The sequence below is a fragment of the Zalophus californianus genome, chromosome 3 (genome assembly GCF_009762305.2).
Source record: "Zalophus californianus isolate mZalCal1 chromosome 3, mZalCal1.pri.v2, whole genome shotgun sequence".
Lineage (NCBI taxonomy): Eukaryota > Metazoa > Chordata > Mammalia > Carnivora > Otariidae > Zalophus > Zalophus californianus.
Window position 1 is genome coordinate 61,236,492 of NC_045597.1, and position 22,822 is coordinate 61,259,313.

The 22,822-nt window shown below is 42.2% G+C and overlaps 2 protein-coding genes across 2 annotated transcripts in view; both read left to right on the forward strand.

Annotated features, from left to right (window-relative positions):
* Positions 1-450: 450 nt before the first annotated feature.
* LOC113919462 (actin cytoskeleton-regulatory complex protein PAN1-like) lies at positions 451-849 on the forward strand. The gene has a single exon (XM_027588603.2). It carries the CDS (start codon positions 471-473, stop codon positions 813-815), a length of 345 nt encoding a protein of 114 aa, XP_027444404.1. The 5' UTR covers positions 451-470; the 3' UTR covers positions 816-849.
* Positions 722-22,822, forward strand: part of WDFY2 (WD repeat and FYVE domain containing 2) — a 164,972-nt gene continuing 142,871 nt past the window's right edge. The window contains exon 1 of the mRNA XM_027588602.1: positions 722-1,085. Coding sequence (XP_027444403.1) covers positions 949-1,085 — 137 coding nt within the window. The 5' untranslated portion in view covers positions 722-948. The remainder of the gene's footprint in view (positions 1,086-22,822) is intronic.

Consider the following 22,822-nt stretch of genomic DNA (forward strand, 5'->3'; position numbering starts at 1 on the left):
GAGTCCGGGCCGCGACTCAGCCCATTGCCCGGGACGCTGCCGGGCTCCGAAGTGGGCGATAGGTCATTCCAGGATAAGGAAGAGGAGGCTCTGAAACACTGCAACTCCCAGGAGCCCTTGGGGAGCCACTCGGCAGCCTGGGCATGGTGCATGCTGGGAGCAGTATGTCGCCTCCTGCCGCGGCAGGCTCATTGTTAAGGCCCCTCAGGACAGGTAACCCGTGCGCATGCCCAGTCACGTCCCAACTAGTTCGGCTTTTTTCCTTCCTGCAGGATTCTTCTCTTTCCGGCCTCGCCCAGGCGCGCTTTTCCCCGCCCCACCCCCCGCCCCCTTTTCAAGGATTTTGGAGGGGGCGGGACCTCTGGCAAGCGCGTTCCCAGGGGTGTTTACACGCGCGTTCATGGGAGATTAAAAAGGGAGAGGACCAAACATTGGATGTGGAAGGTGGCGAATCTAGGAGACAGCGGATAATGGAAGGCGCACGCGTTCCAGGGGCGGCGCTGCAAGGCGTCGGGAATCACGGAGGGGCGGGGCGGAAACGTGCCAGTGAGCTGACGCACGCGCATTGGGCCGCCAGCGCCCCGCCTCCTTCTTCAGGTTTCCTCTCCTCCTCCGCCACTCTTCCGGAAGTGCAGCCGCCCTCGCGCCCACCAGCGGCCACCCCCTGCGGCAGGCCCCGCCCCTCCCGGCTCCGCCCCCCCAGCTCTCCGCCCCCTCCTCCGGTGGTGGCGCCGGCTTGCAGCCCGGGTCGTGGCGGTTTCGGTGCCCCAAGCCGGGAGCGCGGAGTCGTTCCCGGACCGGCGGCCAGGCTATGATCGCGGGTCCCCGGCGTCCCGCTCCGGTCACCCAGAGTCTCTGTCTCAGCTTGTGCCCATACCCGAGCGGTCTCCTCAGCCCGACCCCGCGGCGCGGTTGTCGGCGGCGCCCCCGGCGCGCCCCCTCCTCCCGATGGCGGCGGAGATCCAGCCCAAGCCGCTGACCCGCAAGCCCATCCTGCTGCAGCGGGTCGAGGGGTCCCAGGAGGTGGTGAATATGGCCGTGATCGTGCCCAAGGAGGAGGGCGTCATCAGCGTCTCGGAGGACAGGTACGGACCGCCGCCCCTCGGCCGCGAGGAGGGGCGGGACGGGCCGGCGGTCCCGGACCCCGCGTCCCGGGCTGTGCCTCCACGTCGGCGCAAGTGTAGACATACTCCCCCAAGTTTTTATTATAATGCGCATTCTGGTGGTGCTGGTGTCCAGCTGAGCTCTGCCGCCACTGCGTGGCTCTGGGAAGCGGAGACCAGACAGCGGCGTGCGCTCTGGCCTTGCCCGGGGCGGGTGGCGCAGACCGGGCCAGGGTGGCCCTAGGACTAACTGTGCGCCGGCCACTGGACCTTGGTCCAGCCCTAAGGACGGGAGGGGAGGAGGGTGGGGCCGGCCCGCCCTGCAGGTGTGTGCGTGGGGAGGATGCTCCGAGAGCCTTTGCTAGATAACTAAGGGTTTTTGAGTACTCTGGTACAGTTCTTAGGGCTCCAGACAGAAAGTAAATGCCACTCCCTTCTCCCAGACAGTCCCACCGAATCCAGATCTCCTGTACATCTTACACTGAACTCAATGAATATTGCAAGTTGTGAAAACAGTATAACTTTGGGCTTCTGCCCGAGAGGAGAGTGGCCTTCTCTTCTTTGCTCTCATTTTCTTATTTCTTCGACCTCAAGGGGAAGCGCCTAGAACTTGCAAGGGACCACTGCTGCAAATAGCTCTCGAGTTCCTTCCCTTTGCTTGCTTCCTTTCTTTTTGCTTAATTTTGCTTAATTTGCAGAAGTGGAGCCAGTTGTTCTGCCTTTAATAATTTCCCTTGTTTTTCAGACAATAGCATTTGCGCTTTAACTTAATTCATTTAATATGCAGAAGTTAAGCCGATGAAGGCGATTTCCATAGGAATGATGCTTGAATATGGTGATTATGGTATTTATCTAGAATTGTTGTTTCGATAATACCAACTAGCGTTCTAAAAAATGTAACACTATAGAGGTATATGACAAGGGGCTTTTACCTTAAAACAGTAGTTAGGTTTTCTTAATGTAAATTCAAATTATGCTGAGGTAGAGAATTTTATTCTCTGTGACCAGTACAGTTGCAGGCAGGGGCAAAGCAGCAACGTGTTCATTACTGTCTTTATAGTCGTTTCAGCACTTTGTATGCAGTGTGGCCTCAAAAAAATTTGCCTGATAGGTCTATTCATATGATAGGTTCTTCAATATAACTAAGATGAGTATATTAATAATAACTGTTTGTCTACATCATACTCCCTACAAATGGCCAAAAGGTGCTCTATTCATTTCCTAGATCCAGTGGGGAAAATTGTAAACATAGGCCAGTGGCAAGCAGTCTACAGTGAACGGAAGAAATACGCTGCTGAAACGGAGTACATGGATTAAAAACCTTTTGAAATTCACAAAGAAGTTTATAAGTGTTTAGTTTTTTGATAGAGGCAAAATTCTATTAAGGAGATTGCTTCTGGACCTAGAAATTTGTTACAGATTTGTTTCTAAAGGGATATATTGATGTCACTTTCCCAGTCTATAACTGCTGTAAATGAAACTGCTCAACCTAACTGCTGTAGGAAATTCATAAATAAGTTTGTTGAGTCAAGTAAAAGAAGGAGAAAGGTGGTTAAACTTAAGCTCCTTTAATATTAGTTTTGAAACTTTTTGCTTTGGTTGATGGTTCGGGAGTAGAGATTAGTTTTCAGGGTTTTTTTTTGTTGTTGTCTTAAGAGTTCAGAGGGATTTTATTTATTTATTTATTTTTTAAAGATTTTATTTATTTATTTGACACAGAGAGAGACCGCGAGAGAGGGAGCACAAGCAGGGGGAGTGGGAGAGGGAGAAGCAGGCCTTCTGCCGAGCAGGGAGCCCGATGCGGGGCTCGATCCCAGGACCCTGGGATCATGACCTGAGCTGAAGGCAGATGCTTAACAACTGAACCACCCAGGCACCCCAAGAGTTCAGAGGGATTTTACAGGTTATTTGCTCTAACTGCTTCATTTTATGGATGAGAAAAGTTAGGCCAGAGAATTTACCTGCCCAAATTCATGTAGCAGGTGGTGAAGCTAGGCTTAGTTCCTGAGTCTCCTGATTCCCATTTTAGTGTGTTTATCTTGAAGGAAGCAGCTTAAGTAGGATGCATTTCAAGGTGTTTGGAGAAGCTGAAGTAGCATATATGAAGGAAACTGAAAGATAAATCTCATTTGATTACAGGACAAAAATGTGATGTTTAGCTATAAAGTAGCTTAATTTTCACTTTTCTAGTTTACAATTTAACTAGAATTATTTTATTAAACTAGGAATTATTTTATTATAGAGTTACTGTTAAATAAATAAGGCCCACTCATAAGTCCAGAATTATTCTTTACGTATATTTTACTAATACTCAGATTGACAAATCTGTGTTTCCATGCTCACAGGTGATAATAACTTTGTTATTTAGAGCTCAGTTTTGATTATGGTTTTCCTTAAAAGAGAATTGATACGTATTCTTTCAAAATCCACTGTCAATGCCATTTGACATAATGCTAAAGATATGAAGATAGAATATTGATTTTCATCAATACGTACAAAGCCATTTCCATTAACTGCTTCAACTAGAAACTAATAGTTTTCATTCCTGAACTCTAAGGTTAAATCACAAATAACATCCTATCCTGTCTGGCAGTGTCCTGGAAGTTCTTTGGAAACCTGGTTTCCCTTTTTGACCTCTGAATCCGGATAGCCTTTATCTAACCTTAGAAAACACTTAACATTTTCTTTTTTAAACAGTATTGTAGATACTTACGGTCCATTCATCTTCTCCATAATTTCCCACGTGTGTCTTATTGTAGTATCTTTAGGGCCTAGCAAAGTGCCTGACGCATGGTGGGCCCCCAGACATTTGTTGTGTATCAGTGACTGATATATTTTTGTTGTCATTCCTGAAAGCATCTTAACTATTGTAGGTATTTAGTTGATATTTATTGATTGACTTTTATGACAACCTATTAAAGCCCTGTGTGGACAAATGCGCACTTTTGGGAGGAGTGGACTGGCTGGTCTTCGGGGGCCTTAAAACATTCATTCCATCAACAAACATTTACGTTTCTGTTGTGTTCTGAGCACTTGAGCATACTACATTGGTGAAATGGCAAGATCCTTTCAAGATACAATTTAGTTGCCGGGGGGAGAGTTTTAGAAGATAATAAGACAAAACCACAACCTCCAAGATTTCGTATTGAAAAGAGAATTTTTGAATGGGGAAGAGTGACCGGATTCCATAGCCCTTATTGTCCCCTACATTTTATCTTCTTCTGGGGGATTCTTTCACTTGGATTACCATTTTCATCCTACTGCTGCTATCAGTAGAGGGTTGATAATATTCTAATCCTCAGGCCAAAGAGTCAATAAAAACCTTCACCCTCAGTTTATCTCAGCACAGTTCGGACAGCCTGGAACTTTGCTGGATACCAAGGAAGGAAATATAAGGGAACATAAGAAATATAAAAACAATCTGTTTTCAAAGTTCAGATTTCTGGTGCTATCATAATACAGAACTTGTTCTGGGAACTCCCTGGCCAGTTCTGAGATTGTCTTTGCTTTGCGTATAGCTAGATTCTGTCTCTAGGGGACATACCCACCTTTGGTACTTTGGGTTCCTCATGTCCTGGCTGCCTTCTGGACTGTCTTTTCTGAGTGGATGCTATCTTAACATTCCTTGCTTAGGAGCTTCATCCGAGACATCTTAGCTCGATTTTGATGAACATTGATATCTAGTCTGCAGCTTCACAGGGCCTCCCTTGTCTTGTGATGGCCTCTTCAGTGATGAAGGCCAGGAGAGACCTCTCTCCAGGTGGGACCCAGCCCCATCTAGATGTTCATGTTTATATATGCTTTATATGCATATTTTAACACAAGTCAACAATCTTGGCATTCATACAGAGAGTTTTAGTAACTGGGTAGTTACTAGGGGGCAGTTAAAGGCAATTGTTCCTTCACCAGGAGTCTGTACCTTTGCAGTGGGTAAAGGAGGGGGGGTCCGTTTTTATCTCAGTATAAGGAGATGTGCTGAAGACAGGTACAGACAGCATCCTCTGGGGTTACCGAAGAATCTCTGCTTGTGGTGGTTAGAGAAAAGGAGTGCTCCTACAGCTGGGTCTTGCAGGATGACTAGGAGTTATGTGAAAAAGTGAGGGTAAAGAGCATTGTAGGTAGAGGGGGAAAAGAAAACACTCATTCATTGAGAAGCGCTGGAATGGACCGGTTAAGAGTATAGATTCAGGAGCCAGTCAGCATGAATTCAGAACTCAGCTCTGAGTGATTTGAAGAATCTGGAAAATCAGTGTCTCCAGAGGAGTGACTTTGAGTGAAACTTTCTAAAACCTCTAGGCACAAGAATTTGAAATTCTTTTCTGGACAAAAAGATCCAAGGCTGTGGTGGGGGGGTGTTGGGGAGGAGGCTCTGATGGGGGGGTGGGGTAGGGGAGGAACTGTTGGGGATGAGTGTAATGGAGAAGGGAGTGTGGGGGACCTACCACCTTATATTCTAATTTAATTCAGGACCAATTTATGCAGCATAGTTAGGGTTTCCTGTAATCCCTATGGGCAGACAGGACCCCACTCCCCCCGTGCCCCACAATGGTAAAAGAGTCAGATTTTTATCTCCAAATGAAGAGATCTGGTCCCTAGTGTCTAACACAAGGCAGTATATATTCATTGAATGAATTATGCAATGGCTGATCAGTCACCAGTTTGGAATGAATTGGGCCTGAGGAGGTGGTGAGTTTCCTGGAGCAATGATAGAGCAAAGATATTTGAGATGAGTCTGAGAGAAACTTAGTAGCTTGCTTTCAACCAGGGTAAAAATACAGCAGGGGATGGGGTTGGGAAGGGATCGGGACAAGAGAAGGGTTGGATTTTTTGTTGTTGTTGTTAATCTCTAAGGTGTTTTTTGTTTTTTCGGTTTTTTGGTTTGTTTTTGTTTTTTTAAATTCTGAACTACTCGATTCTAAGTGGTCATGACTACTTGACTATTTCTTGAAAAGACACGTTAAAATTTCATTTCATTTTCTAAATCCTCATGCTCTTGTTTGATTTACCATTTGTTCTTATCATTGTGAATTGCACTATCTCAGTTCTCTGAGAACCATTATTTCACTAATATTTAGACCTTGGCTCAGTTCAGCTGAGTTCCTGGTAGTTTTATGCACCATGTATTTTATAACACTTGCATCAAAAAAATATTTTTGAAAACGCAAATCAGGGGTTTCCCACAGTGCAAGCATCATTCTGAAAGTTGAGGAGTTCTTAAGAGTGATGATATGAGGTCGTTAAAGTGGACAAAATTAGAACCCATCTAAACAAATTTTTGAGTGTGTCATGTCTCTATTTAATGGCATAAAATTAATAAACTTTCAACTATGCACTTGAGACTCATCACTTGGTGGTAATAATTGCTGGTTTCAAGGTCCCAAAATGGGAATTTCCCCCTTGTGATTGTTAAAAATTAGACCTTGATGCTGAAATTCAGAGCATGAGGCAGTCTTTATGCCAGCAAATCTGTCTGGAAACAGGCTGCTTCTGTGTCTCTAAAGGTCAGAATACAGATTGACTTTTTAAGAAAAGATCACTATGGGAAAGCTTGTTTAAGGAGGCTTACTGGAGGAGCCTTAGCTCCCAGTGACCCCAGAGCTCCTGATGGTTCTGAATTTCCTACTAATGTATGCACTTAAACCAGATTCTGTCCAGGACCTCAGAGATCTTAATCAGGGTACATTTCATCTGGATATTGCAGGACAATGGAAAATTCTGACCCTCCGAAAATGAGTGATTCTTGAATTGTGAAATCCTGACCAACAATCTTATATCTCACGTGTTAACTAAACTTAGTTTGAAAAGAAAAATAGATAAAAATCATAGGATGCTAGTAGCTGGACTAGGAGGCTTTAGAGGGCTGATCTTTTCCAAGCAAACCAAATCAAAGCTGTTAAAAAAGAAAATGCTACTTTGCCTTGCATAGCATCTTTCCCTGTCTCTGTTTTCATGTTGAATTTGGCTTTGAGAGGGAAACATTTTCTATTTTTCGTTGAGAATCATTTTGATGTCATTAAATAAAGTTCACAGATTTGGGGAAATTAAAACACTGACGTTTAGAAATCAATAAGTAAATTGTGACTTAAGATTATTTCAAGTAGTGAGCTGTTGGTATCTGTAGCACTAGTCTAGATTATATACAATATATGCTTACCTGAAAGGAAAATGGCCATCAAGCCAAGCTTTTCTTCTTACCTACAGTATCAGAATAGAAGGAATTCAAAAGGAGATAACACTTGTTTATTTTTATTTTAATAGATCTTCCAAGGAGATGCTATAGTTAACCTTAAAAATTTCTTAACACAGAAAAAATAACTTTGCTTGTGCAACTTCAAGCAGTCTCATTACTTTTTTTTTCCTTTCTTTTTTTAAAGGGCGGGGGGCCTCCTCATCCAAATGTTGAATTTAGGCATCAGTAAAAATTAATTCAGGGGCACCCGGGTGGCTCAGTTGGTTAAGCGTTTGACTCTTGATCTCCGCTACGGTCTTGATCTCAGGGTCGTGAGTTCAAGCTCCACTTTAGGCATGGAGCCTACTTAAGAAAAAAAGAATTAAAAAAAAAATTAATTCAGAGGTGTAAGAAACTAGCAAATGAGACCAAAAAAGAAAACAAAGTCATCTGCTGGTTTCTCGGCAGGGTAGGCTGCTTTGTGCTCTCATGTGCCTTTAATTTAAAGATTCTTGGAGGAGAACTGGGCCTGGGAGTCTGATCTCAGCTGTCCCCAGCATTGACCTTGGGCATTTCCTTGGGCACTTCATCACTCCAAGCCTCAGTTTCTCCCATCTGGCCAAGGAGCGTGTAGGGTTTCCTAGCTGTGACTCTGGCAGTGTGGCATGCCCACATGGTGACTAGACAGGTGTAAACTGTCTGCAACCGCATCACCCTCAAACCTTGAGCCGAGGGAGGTGTGCAGAGGGGGCAAAGTGGCATGTCTCTGTGAGGCAGCTCCAAATGAACGATGCTTTCCAGAGCCTTTGGAGGGCAGCGCTTATTTCTTCCTGGATGAAATATTAAAGAGACGTTTGTTTTGTATTGCTGCCTAATACTCAGTTGAACTGGATTCACTACATTCCTACTTCTGGATGAATCCTTTAGTTTCAAATAACTGAACAGTTTAGCTCTGGGTGGTTTGCTGGTCCCTGTGTCAGGGACTGAGTGGTCTAAAGTAATGCTTTTGACACTTTTTAGACCACCTATCATAGTGAGAAATATATTTAGCATTACTGCCCAAGACTGTTAGACTCTCACACATACTCAGGTATATAACTGAAGCCAAAGTTTTGTAGAATGGTAACCTTTAAATGTGACATGCTTGCAACAACAGAAGTTCTATTGTTGTCTGTATGGTTGTGACTCATGCAAGTGATTTTATGAACCAGAGTGGATTGAGAACGGCAGTGGGAAATACAGAGCTTTAGAGAAACTGTCCAAGGTTTGTACCCTCTTTATGTCTGTGAGAGAAAGTTTTGGAACCCTTCCAGCCCGGAGCCAGAGAGAGCTCAGAGAAGACCAGGAGCACAGCAGACTGAGCAGCTGTTTGAGGGGCTGCAGTTTGGCTTCCTGTGATGTGTTCATTTATTACTGACTTTTAGGACTCAGAAATGGTGCTTCTCATCCAAATTATGAATGTCAGCTGCTCACCTTCCTGTGAGAAAAAGCTTTTCTTTTTAGCTGGTCTTTTTCGCTTTTTACCTATAATGTGGAGCTATTTGGGGATTCTATGCTTTTTGCATTTGTTATTTTTCTTTTTAAGTTTTATTTTTTTAAGCAATCTCTAAACCCAACATGGGGCTCAGACTCATCGTCCTGAGATCGAGAGCCGCAGGCTCTACTGACTGAGCCAGCCAGGAGCCCCTGTTAATACATTTTTTATCTTTTCCTCAATTTCTGAGGATCCATTTGTATTTTAAGTCACCGTAACAATCCCTCTGGAGTATGTTTACATTTTAAATAAAGATAATATAACCATAATAAGAAATAATCACTCCTAAACCTCATAACACAATGACTGTTAGTGTTTTATATACATTTCCTTCTGGAAGTTTTGCTAATGCAGCTTTCAAAAATAGGACTGTAATCACTACTTTTATTATTCTTGCCCCCACTTAAAAGTGTACCACAGCTATCTTGTCTTTAGCCATCATTTTTAGTGGCTGTATATTTTTCTTTTACTTCAGTTTGCACTCATATTTATGTAATGCTTGCGCTGTATGTACTTGGCCCTTTATGAGCAAGGCATCCTGCTCTCAAGGTACTGATAATCTAAATGTTAGGATGAAAACTGTTAAGCATATAGGTATTTTTCCCCCCAGATTTTTGGATTATTTCTTTAGGAAAAAGCAGAAGAAGTTTGCCAGATTGCTTTCCAAAATGCTTGCGCCACTTTATAATATTAGTTTATAGTATTAGAATATTAGTTTTACCACATCTGACCAGCCGTGGATATTATTTAAAAAATCTTTATATTTTACATGGTAGTTTCTTCTGCCAGGGTGGCATTACTCTGGCACTTTACTCTGTCAGTGTGCCACATCCCAGACTTGCCCCGTGAAAGCTGGTGGCCAGGAGATGTGTGTGGTTGCTGGCCACGGTGTGCTCCTTTGCAGGCTTCTTCCTCTTTCCGTTTGCCATGTTGTCCTGAAACGGTGTGTCCATTGTCCCCACTGGTCTCTTGGCCCTTGCTTCATTGATGTTTAATTTGTATGTTTTGGTTGGCTTGTGAATATATTTTTTTAAGATTTTATCTATTTATTTGTTTTAGAGAGAGAGTGTGGGAGATGGGCAGAGAGAGAGGGAGAGAGAGAATCTCAAGTGGATTCCGTGCTGAGCGTGGAGCGTGACACGGGGCTTGATCTCACGACTCTGAGATCACGTTCCAAGCTGAAACCAAGAGTCAGACGCCCAATCGACTGAGCCACCTAGGCGCCCCTGAATATTTTTTATTGACTTGTTTACTTATTATCTTTCCTTTTGTGAATTGTTTGTTCCTGTCCTTTGTCTGTTTCTCCACTGATGGCTCCTGGTTCTTCTGTACAATTTCTTGTGCATGTATTCCATAGATATAGTAAGGATATTAACCTTTTGTCTGTTGTATATCCAGATATATGCCTTATCCTCTGTTTATTTTTCACACAGAAAACATTTACTTTTGAATTGAACCATCTGTCCTTTCTTGCTAGTGAAGTTTCTTCTATCATTCCTAATTTGGGCAAGTAATTTTCTTTCCCCAGGGAGTCATTGTATATGCATGTTTTGTTTATCCTGGTTATATAATTTGGTGAAAAAGTAACCTCTTGATTTGTTTGGAATGTGTTTCGTTGGATGGTGTAAATTGAGGAGTGGAAAAGGTTTTTCTGAAATGTGCTGTTATTTCAACATCATTTATTGAATGGTCCTTATGCTTTCTTTTGTATATATTTGTGAAACTGCCTTTATCACAAAATTAAATTCTCATAATCAGCGGGGCCTACTGTGGGCTTCTTTTAATACTGGTTCTACACTTTCAGTTATTGTAACTAATGAGTTGTTCTTGACAGCATCCCATTATTTGTCTCTGATAATAGCCTAAGTCTCTCTGGCCAGGTTGGTGAGTTAATAGGACCGGTGTCATTTGGCTCCAGATGACTGGCTCTTTCCCAAATTTTAGGATTTCAGAGTTTCAGTTTCCACATCTGTAAATTGGGCATAACAAGTCCTCCTGGAGTTGTTGGGAGGTTTAGATGAGCTGACATTCCTGCAGCACTTGGCTCTGTACTGGGAGTGTAGATGGTGTTTGCTGAGTAAAGGGGAGTTGTATTTTTTATGATACCACTCATGCCTCTAAGTAGGTAAGCTTTTCCTGTTGCTAGGGTTCCATTAAGGCTTGACTATTTTAAGAGTCACCTTGGATACACAAAGGCAGGGCTATTGAATTTTTGTTTGTGTTCATAGAGTTCTGAGCCCTTGTTTCTCTTCTCTAGATATAGAAGGGTAATGTCACTCTGATTTTTTTTTACTGCCACTTCCCAGACTTGGCCCCCGAAAGCCAGTGGTCAGGAGATACATGTGGCCGCTGGCTGCTGTGTTCTCCTTCACAGGCTTCTTCCCCTTTCCATTTGTCATCGTCCTGAAACGGTGTGTCCCTTGTCCCCACTGGTCTCTTGGAGGTCAGGGGCTGTATCTTCCATGTATTCCATAGGGAATATTTTGAGGTAGGGTTGTATGTCTAACTGAGCTACTCTCAACTGGAAGCCTGGGCATTATAAGCCTGTAGCTAGTGGGTAGAGTTCACCGTTAGGCAGATGTTGACCCTATGCAATGTTTCTGTTAGTTTGAATTAGTAGCCGAGTCTTAAAAGTCTGGATTTCACATAAAAGTCCAGATTGCTGGCCTCTCTTGACAGATGGGGAAGATGTGGCTGTGCCAGGCCTCAAGCCCCTTCCTTTGGGCCCTTGCTCGGCCCACTGGCTAAGGTCATTTGGGCAAGGCCATGAGAGGGACACCCCTGCTGCCTACCGGTGGGGAAACTGCAGATGAGATGCAGCTTTCCTGTCTTAATCTGAAAGGCAGCACTTTCTCTTGTGTAGAGCCAGTAGTTCGAGCTTTTTGGGTATTTGGAAGAAGTAGAAGAAATGGAAAGATATCCAGAGAGCCCATATTTCTAAAAAATTAGGTGGGAGTGGAAGGAGGAAGCACATATGTTAAACATTAAGACAGCTTTTATAAGCCAGCCTGACGTTATACACAGTAAATACATAAAATAAAGGCAGGTATTGGTAAATTAGGCAGGGCATTTATCCCCTTAGCCCCTCTCTGGAGGCTTTGTGACAGGGTTGGGACCTGGGGCTCAAGTCAGGGAAAGTTGGGTTTGACACCTGGTGCTGCATCTGCCAGTTGTGTGATGACCTATGCAGCTGTAAAATGGGAATTAAAAAAATACCTACCCTTTGGGATATATTTTGAGTGTTCAGTGATGCTATGCTCCAAAGTGCTGCATCTAGCCATTCCTACAGGAATGTTACGGTTTGCCTCCCTTCCTGAAGGCTGTTTTTCTAATGCTTTTTATTTTTTTAAAGATTTTATTTATGAGAGAGAGAGAGAGAGAGCAGGTGCACAAGTGGGGCGGGGGGAGGGAGGAAGAGGGAGAAGCAGGCTTCCCGCTGAGCAGGGAGCCTGATGCGGGGCTCGATCCCAGGACCCTGGGATCATGACCTGAGCCGAAGGCAGACGCTTAACTGACTGAGCCACCCAGGCGCCCCTGCTTTTCTAATTCTTTAATAACTGTCTTGTCCCTCTAACTCTTCCTTGTCCCTTATTGTCTTTGAATCAGTCCTTCTTTCCCTTTAGTTTTCTCCCCACGCTTTCCTTACATGCCATTGCTTCTGGAAAGAGGACTCAAATATCTGACACTAGTTCTGGAACCCTCTTTGATCCTCTTCTGAGCTGATATTTTTTTTTTTTTTAAGATTTTATTTATTTGTCGGTGAGAGAGAACGCACAATCGGGGTGTGGCAGGCAGAGAGAGAAACAGGCTTCCCGCTGAGCCAGGAGCCCGAAGTAGGACTAATCCCATGACCCTGGGATTGTGACCTTTGCTGAAGGAAGATGCTTAAGCAACTGAGCCACTGAGGTGCCCCTGAATTGATTTTTTCATAGTTTTGCATAATGTATGTGAAAATACTTCATATACTGTCAGGTCCTATACAGATGTTAAGGACTGTGACTCTAAATACAAAACATGAATGTATACTTTTTTTTTTAATCTTAAGATTTTATTTATTTGAGAGAGAGAGTGTGTGTGTGTGTGTGTGTGAGCAGGGGAAGGAACAGAGGGAGAGGGAGAGAGAATCCCAACCGGGAGCCCGACACAGGGCTTGCTCTCAGACCCGGAGATCATGATCTGAGCTGTGAAACCAAGAGTCGGATGCTTAACTGATGGAGCCACCTAGGTGCCCCAGATGTATACTTTTTTGAATCTAGAGAGTTTGTGTTTTCTTTATTTTCAATTTAAAAGTAGATAGATGTAATATTTTAAATACATTTAAATTCTAGTGTAAAAAAACTTGTAAAATTATAGTATTGCCTATTATTTTGTAGATCTGGATTAATATTTTTCTGGAGTCAGTTATCCCAGGACCCCGGAATCACGACCTTAGCCAAAGGCAGACGCCCAACCATCTGAGCCACCCAGAAGCCCCTCAGTTATCTTCAGTAGAAGAGAGGCTTCCCATGCTGTTAGAATTATAATAATCTGTTTTAGTGCTCCTTGGCGTTTCTGGCCCTTGGAAAATACTAGTGGTCTGATATGTCAGAGGTTGATTTTGTTTGCGGGAGAAGGGGTGTTGGGAAATCTCTAATTTATTATATTCTGATTTGAATGGCTTAATAAGTTCTCTTTATATCTCAAAGCTTAGATTGTTAAACAGTTTTGAAGAATGCGTAATTTTTCTCCAGAAGGTAAAATTGAATTAGAGAGGCTAGTTATGCTTAAACAGTAGTTAGCTGAATTCGCATGTCATTTGGATGGATTAAATTGGTTTGGAATTTGGTTGCACCGTGGAAAGTCTGTCAGATGTACACAACGTAGATCTTTGAGCTTTATCTGAACAGAGTAGGAAAAAAGCTGAGGAAAAAAGTTAACTCAGTCTGAAAAGGTTCACAGTAGTGCGGGGGGAGGAAGAGTCCCAGGGAAGGAGTCTTGAGGCTCCAGAGAGATGTGTGGGTTGTCTGTAGGTACATATATGTGGGTTGACCTTTTTCTCTGGTATGATCTTTACCCCACCCCTCGGGTTTTACTTTTTGTTTGTTTTCTTTTCAAGAATGCCCTGCCCCCACGCATGTATGGCCTCCTCCATTGTCAACATCACTTACCAGAATGGTACATTTTTACCAGGGATGAACTATACTGACACATCATTATCATCCAAAGTCCAGAGTTTCCCTAGGATTCACTCTTGGTGGTGTATATTCTGTGGACAAATGTATAATGACATCATTGTAATACCAAACAGAGTATTTTCAGGGCCCTAAATACCCTCTGTGCCCTGCTTGTTCCCTATCTCCCCCTTGCCCCCAAGCACTTACTCTTTTTATTGTCCGCGGTTTTGCTTTTTCCAGATTGACTTCTTTCATTTAGTAATATGCATTTAAGTTTCCTCCATGTCTTTTCATGTCTTGATGGCTCATTCTTTTTTAGCACTGAATAATAGTCCATTGTCTAGATGTAGCACAATTTATCCATTCACCTACTAAAGGACATCTTGGTTGCTTCCAAGCTCTGGCAGTTATCAGTACAACTGCTGTAAACATCGCTGTGCAGGTTTTTGTGTGGACACGTTTTCGTCTCCTTTGGGTAAATACCAAGGAGTACAATTGGTGGCGAATCGTATGGCACAGCATGTTTAGGTTTTTTTGTTTTTTTGTGTGTTTTTTTTGGGCTTTTAAAACTTTATTCACTTAAGCATGTTTAGTTTTATGAGAAACTGCCAAACTGTCTTCCAAAGTGGCTGTACCATTTTGCATTCTCCCCCGCCCCCCCCCCCCCCCCCCCCCCCCCCCCCCCGCAGTGAATTAGAGTACCTATTGCTCCACAAATCCTTACCAGCATTTGATGGTGTTAGTGTTCTGGATTTTGGCCATTCTGATAGACTTGTAGTGATATCTCATTGTTATTTTCATTTGCATTTCCCTGATAACATGAGGTGGAGTATCTGTTCATATGCTTATTTGCCATCTGTAGATCTTCTTAGGTGAAGTGTCAAGGTCTTTGCCCCGAGTTTTGTTTTGTTTTGTTTTTTTTTAACTTGAATGGTTTGTTTTCTTCTTGTTGGGTTTTAAAAAAGTTCTTTGTAGATTTTGGATACAGTCCTTTTTTGATATGTCTTTTGTAAATATTTTCTCCCAGTCTGTGGCTTGTCTTCTAATTTTCTTGATATTGTTGTTCACTGAGCAGAAATTTTAGGTTTAAAGAAGTACAACTTACCAATTCTTTCTCTCTCTCTTTTTTAAGATTTTATTTATTTCAGAGAGAGAGAGAGAGCGAGTGCAAGCATGAGCAGGGGAGAGGGCAGAGAGAGAAGCATATCCCCACTGAGCGGGGAGCCCAATGTGGGGCTCGATCCCAGGAACTGATCCACCCAGGCGCCCTTATCAATTATTTCTATCATAGATTGTGTCTTTGGTGTTGTACCTAAAAAGATGATCACCAAGTCCAAGGTCATCAAAAATTTCTTTTATTTCATCTTCTAGGAGTTTGTATTGTAAGTTCCTGACATTTTGTTTGTGGAGGCATTCATTTCAAAAGGCATCCATCTTGAATAAACATGTTGCCAGTTTTATGACACAGCTTCTAGTAAGACAACCAGATAAGGAACTAGGCCATTCCCACACATGAAGGTCCTTGTTTCAAAAAGCTCTGGGTAGAGGGGGAGACGAACCATGAGAGACTATGGACTCTGAGAAACAAACTGAGGGTTCTAGAGGGGAGGGTGGGTGGGGGGATGGGTTAGCTTGGTGATGGGTATTAAAGAGGGCATGTACTGAATGGAGCACTGGGTGTTATACGCAAACAAGGAATCATGGAACACTACATCAAAAACTAATGATGTAATGTATGGTGATTAACATAACATTAAAAAATTTTTAAAAAAGACAATTAGAGATATTTGATTAAGGGCTATCCATTAGATCATAGCATTGTACCAAGGTTAATTTCCTAATTCTGCTAAATTAACTTTTGTTATGGAAGAGATTATCCTTTTTTAAAGGAAATACATCCTTATTTCAGAATAAAAAGGCATCATGTCTCCAATTCATTCTAAATTGGTTCAGAAAAAAAAATGATAGGCACATATATATGGCAAGAACAGTGATATATATGTGATAAAATGTAAACATTCAGGGCATCTGAGAGAAGGGTATGTAGAATTATTTATACTATTGTTGCAGTTTTTTTGGTAAGTTTACTTATTTAAAAATAAAAAGAAAAAAAAGCTCTGGGTAACCTAGATAAGTGACTGCTGGAGAGACCCCACTTCTCCCTTTCAGTGCCGTAATTCTTGCTCTCATGTTTCAAGTTAGCCAATAAAGAGTGAACCCATGAAACCCTAGACACAACCCTTGGACCCTAGTAAAGGCAGAGCCCTGGGTCCATTCTCTCTGTCTTTCTCTACCTGTGACCTTGCTCTGTGACCCCCAGGAGTGCTGTGTACTATCTAGAACTTGTGAGTAATAGATCTTGTTCCTCAAAGTTCTGTAATGGTTTCTTGATGAAATGCATTTTGCACTTGTACTAAGAACCCAAGAGCTGGTGCAGCCATAAATAGGGGCTGTAGCGGGGGAAGTGTGTGTGTCACTCACTACGAGTGGTATGTGTGTGCAGGCATTCCTAATGGAGGGTGCTACCATCAGTAGGCTCGGGACTGTCAGAACAGAGTTTTACAGTTTTGCATTTTATATTTAGGTCTATGATCCCTTTAGAGTTAACTTTTGTAAAGGGTGTAAGGTCTCTCTAGATTCATTCTTTTGCATGTGGATGCCAGTCTTCTGAGCCCATTTGTTAAAGAGACTGTCTTTGCTCCATTGTATTACCTTTGCTCCTTTGTCAAAGATCAGTTGTGTCATTTATGGGGGGGAGGGTCTGTGTGTGGGTTCTCCATTCGGTTCCATTCGGTTCCATTGATCTTTTGTCTGTTCTTTCATCCATACCACATTGTCTTCTTACTGTAGCTTTGTAGTAAGTCCTGAAGTCTGGTAGCATTAATCCTCTAACTTTGTTCTCGTCTTTCAGTATTATGTTGGCTATTCCGGGTCCTTTGCTTCTCCTTACAAACTTTAGAATCAGTTTGTTAATATCCATAAAATAATTTGCTTGGATTTTGATTGGTCGCATTGAAAATGCACATCACATTGGGAAGAACTGATGACATCTTGACAATATTGAGTCTTCCTATCCATGAAGGTGGACTGTCTCCTCATTTATTTAGTTATTTTTTGATTTCATTCATCAGAATTTTGTAGTTTTCCTCCTATAGATCTTGTAATACATTTTGCTAGATTTATACCTAAGTATTTCATTTTGGGGAGTACTAGTATCAGTGGTACTGTGTTTTTAATTTCAAATTCCTCTTGTCCATTGCTGGTATATAATAAAGCAATTGACTTTTGTATATTAACCTTGGGTCCTCCTACCTTGCTCTACTTCTCTAGTCTTTAATAATTTAAAATTACTAAATGAATCTTTTAGGGTTGCATACATCTGGAGATATATATCAGTATCATTATTGAACCCAGAAGATCCATATACACTCTTAAGTTGTGGATTTGTTGATAAGTGAGCAAAATGTTAATTTATTTTTTAATTTATTTTTTAATTTTTTTTTTTTTTTTTAGAGAGAGAGAGAGAGAACGAGTAGGGGGTAGGTAAGGGTAGAGGCAAAGGGAGAGAGAATCTCAAGGAGGCTCCACACCTAGCACGGAGCCCAGTGTGGGGCTCTGTCTCATGACCCTGATATCATGACATGAGCCGAAATCAAGAGTCAGACACTTACCTATTGAGCCACCCAGGTGCCCCCAAAAGGTTAATTTCTTGAGATTACTCTGAGTAGCTTCCAATGGTCCATTGGAACCAAGATGGTCCTTTTGTATGTTTGACTGTAATTGACATTTTTATATTTTGGCATAGGCCCTTGTTGATACTTTGGCATAGGACCACTAAATAAATACTGGGAAATTCCATTTTTGAGCCTTCAACTGAACTTGAGCTAGCTTGAAAACTTGAAGTATTGGACAGTTTTTACATAGCACGATATTAAGTTTGTCCTTTTGAGTATGTTGTCATAGTATTTTCAGGGCCCAGCGTTGCTTATTTCTACTTTTACAAAACTTGGTAATTGGTCTCTTTATTGCTTTTCTTGCCTAGTAGTCCATTTCCATATTGTGTGGAACAGTGAGGTTAAACTAGTGACAAGTCCTGGATGGATTTGCAGAGAGGTTAAACTGGTAACAAATCCTGGATGGATTTGCAGAGAGATTGGGATCAAAATGGTGAAATATTTAGTTATTTGAAATGTAATTTTGCTGGGAGATTGCCACAATTTGAGAATTAAATAATCATAGTACAAAAGAAACAAGATTTTTTTAAGGTTAAAAAAAAAGGTTGCTTATTTGGGTAGTTCATTTCCCATGGGTACTAATTAATCCATACCATAACTGAAGTCCTGAATATTTGAACAAAAAATAGCAGGTAAAAACAGCTAAGTACTAGCAGTTACATTTAAACAATAACCAAACTTGGTTTTTAGGTGATAGTACATGCATGTGTGAAACTCCGAAGGCTCAGGGGCGCCTGGCTGGCTCAGTTGGTTAAGCGGCTGCCTTCAGCTCAGGTCATGATCCCAGGGTCCTGGGATCGAGTCCCGCATCGGGCTCTCCACTCCGCGGGAAGCCTGCTTCTCCCTCTCCCACTCTCCCTGCTTGTGTTCCTGCTCTGGCTATCTCTCTCTCTTTCTGTCAAATAAAGAAAGAAAGAAAGAAAGAAAAGAAAAGAAACTCAGAAGGCTCTACTGAGAAAAGTTAAGCTCTTTCCCACTTGGGGGTTTTATGATTTTGTGAAAGGAAAACTGATAGGATTTGCACATGCTCTGTCTGATACGTGGCCTGATAGGGATCTCTTTGGGCATTTTTGCTTTCGCAGCCGTAAACTTCACTTGGAGAACTACTCTGGGGATTAACAGTGCTGGCCTGTGGCCTCCGCTCTCCTCCTTGTGATCTCTCGATAGCTGCATTCCCTCAGCACCCTCTTCATGTGTTTATTAAAACACCTCCTTACACGCATTAAAATTATTTATCTGTTTACTTATGTCCTGCTCTGGGATCCTCAGCACTGTGTTTTTTCAAGGCCTCTGGCTCAGAACTTAGAACACAGTAGGCAGAATTGGAGCAATAGAGGTTTGTGTTGTGTGTTAGTTCACAGTGAGGGAGGGAATCTGGAAACCAGTTGTCTTCTAGTGATAGAGAATGGCACAGTCTCTTGGTACAGGGGGCTGAAACCAGCTCGGGAGTTCACTGGCAGAAGGCTCAAGCATCCTGCAGAATCTGACTGAGGACGGGGATGCATTTGGGCTCTAGGAATTAGAGCTAAAGACTGGAACATACGGAGAATCCGGAAGTCCTCCCTCTCTGTTGCTCATGGGTTTTTCTGTGTCTGCTTCAATTCTTCTCTCTTGCTCACACTGGCTTTCTCTTTCTTACTTAGTCCACATGGCAGAACATGGCTGCCATCTGCTCCCGAAATGTACGTGTTCTACTGTAGGGAAGCAGGGAGATTGATGTCAGGCTTCCAGCCCTACTTCCAGAGTTCCTTGGGGACGGACTTACTGGTCCAGCCGTGGTCACCTATTCACTTGAGGATTATGACCACAAGTGGGTTGCTGTTGCAGGTTATGGCAATCACTGCTGCAGCCCGTGGAGGGGGAGGGGAAGGGCAAGTATCAGACGAGATGTAAGGTACACAATCGAGCAAGTGCCCATTTCTGGAACAGCGTGGGCATGAGACAACACTGTGCCCTTGTAGCTTGGTGTATTGTTGGTTATTGCTCTAGTAGCAGCAGAATAAGGAACACTGACTTCCTTTTCTCATGATCTTCATTGCCTTGTATTTTTTTCTTTGAAATCTTTTTTTTTCCAAAGATTTTATTTACTTTATTAATGAGAGACAGAGAGAGAGAGAGAGAGAGAGGCAGAGGGAGAAGCAGGCTCCCAAGGAGCACGGAGCCCGATGCAGGACTCAATCCCAGGACCCTGGGATCATGACCTGAGCCGAAGGCAGACGCTTAACCATCTGAGCCACCCAGGCGCCCTTTTCTTTGAAATCTGCTCATATAGCACTTGGAACCATTTTCTCCTCATCACTTCATTTGCTGATGTGACATGCTGACTGCTATTTTCTTGTGGTGAATGAAAGGTGGAGAATGGGTAGGTATTTCAGTACGAATGTTTCCTGAGCAAAAGCCATTATATAATTATATGACAAATTTTAGCACTAGTGAGTAGACCCCATATGGTAACCATATTTTCTAAACTCCAAAACACATGGCTAAAGAAAAGTTGTTTTTTTTTTCCTGATGGATGAACTTATATATATATATTTCATTATATTTTTAACAAACTCAGATTTGAAAAATGACATTAAGCACATATGGGCACAGTATGTATTCCATTTCAGGGAGAAGGCTGGAAAGCCTCAAGAATATTAATAATAGTTAGTGATAGCTAACATTTATTGAGTACATACCATGTGCCAGGCACTGTGTTAAGTCCTTTATGTGCCTTTTCTTATTTAATCCTCAAGATGATTTTATGAAGCTAGTATTTTACTCTCATTTGAAAGATGAGGGAACAAATGCATCCAGGAAGAGGCAGGGTGAGGATGTGCAACCCTGGGTCGTTGGACGCCACAACCCTTCCATCCAGCCTCCCAGTGCCACGCCACCTTTCAGAGGCCTCTGGAGCGGGAGAAGGACCAGTCTCCATGGGTATCACAAAAGGCCGAATTCGGTTTTTCAGAGGCAAAGCTAGCAAATAAGCTAACTGGTCAACAAATTATAATGCAAATTAAGTAGAAAGAGAGTAGGCATCCTTTTACATCCTCATGATACCCTTCTTTACCTGCTCCAAGTGTTGGTCTTACAAAATCGTAGATGTGAAATCAATCACCCAATTAAAAAATGGACAAAGGATCAAAAAGAATGAAATCTTGCCATTTGCAATGACATGGATGGAGCTAGAGTGTATTATGCTAAGCGAAATAAGTCAGTCAGAGAAAGACAAGTACCATGTGATTTCACTCATAGGTGGAATTTAAGAAACAAAACAGATGAACCTGTGGAAAAAAAAAAGAGAGGCAAACCAGGAAACAGACTCAACTATAGAGAACAAACCGAGGGTTCCTGGAGCAGAGGTGGGCAGGGGGATGGTTTAAATGGGTAATGGTTATGGAGGGCACTTGTGATGAGCACGTGGTGTTGTATGTAAGTGATGAATCACTAAATTCTACACCTGAAACCAGTATTAAACTCTATGTTAACTAACTGAATTTAAATAAAAACTTAAAAAAAAATGGGCAAAGGACCTGAATAGACATTTTTCCAGAGAAGATACATGAGTGGCTCACAGATATATGAAAAGTTGCTCAGCATCACTAATCATCAGGGAAATGCAAATCAAAACTGTACTGAGATACTACCTCACACCTGTGAGAATGCCCATCATCAAAAAGACAAGAGATAACAAATGCTGGCAAGGATGTGGAGAAAAGGAAACCCTTACGCACTGTTGGTGGGACTGCAAACTGGTGCAGCCACTATAGAAAACAGTGTGGAGGTTCTTCAAAAAATTAAAAATAGAACTACCATATAATTCAGCCATTACACTCCTGGGAACATATCCAAAGGAAACAAAAATACTATGTCATAGAGATAATCTGTGCCCCCATGTTCATTGCAATGTTATTTACAATAGCTAAGATATGGAAACAACCAAAGTGTTCACCAATGGATGAACAGATACAGAAGTTGTTTATATGTAATAGAACATTACTCAGCCATAAAAAGAAGGAAGTATGCCATATGCGACAACATGGAGAGGCTTTGGAGGTATCATGCTAAGTGAAATAAGTCAGACAGAGAAAGAAAATACTGTATGATCTCACTTACGTGTGGAATCCAGAAAAAAAAATCGAATTCGTAGAAAAAGGGATCAGGTTTGTGGTTATCAGAGGCAGGGGGTGGGGAGAGGGAGAATTGGAGGAAGGTGGTTATAAGACAAATAAGTCCTAGGGATGTGATGTTCAATGGGATGATGCCATATGGTATATTTGAAAGTAGTTAAGAGAGGAAATCTGAAGAGTTCCCATCACAAGGAAAAAAAAATTTTTTTTGGTGTCTATGTAAGATGATGGATGTTAACTAAACTTACCGTGGTAATCATTTCACTATAAAAAAAAAGATGTATTGACCTAAAATAAAATTATAGGTATGACTTTGAGCTATATCAGAAAGGGCTATGAATTTATTGATGAACAACAGGGACTTTGAATGAAGAAGGCCTTTTAGGCTGCATGGGGCCTTTATCAGTTAGGCTCAACCAAGTACAGGCTTCTGTTTCTCATACAACAAAACATCTGGAGATAGTTGGTCCTTATCTCTTCTTGAGCTGTCATCTCCAGTCGGCTTTCCTCCCTATAGTTCAAGATGGCTCTTTGGCTTTCCTCCCTTACGGTTCAAGATGGCTCTTTGGCTTTCAGCTTTGCATCTGGTCATAACTTTATCGCAAGACCACCTAACTGCAAGGGAGGATGGGGCGTTTGTTTGCAACACTTTAACAAAATTGGATGTTAGGGAGATGAATAACTAGTAAGACCGCTCATCTGAAGCCTTTGGCTAGGGGAACTACCCTATACTATTTTGACCAGTGTTGGCTTTAAGCTTGGGAATCGCTTTGTTTCCAAATGGGTTCCATTTCAATTTCGTAGCCTGTAAGACTGATGTCAGCTCTTCTACCCCCAACTCTCCTTTGTGCCTTTGCCTCTTGGAACGGATTCCCAGATTGGCCTGAGTACTGTAGTCTAAATCCTTATATCTGGGGACCTGTGTTCCTTAGGTTAATGAATGTAGGCCTGAGACTTTGATGATTAATGTGTATGAGCGCTTTGGCCACAGACCACCCTGAAGTTCATCAATTA

Bases quoted from the DNA above. Each gene is read 5' to 3' on its own strand.
- LOC113919462 (XM_027588603.2), top strand. From the start codon at position 471: ATGGAAGGCGCACGCGTTCCAGGGGCGGCGCTGCAAGGCGTCGGGAAT.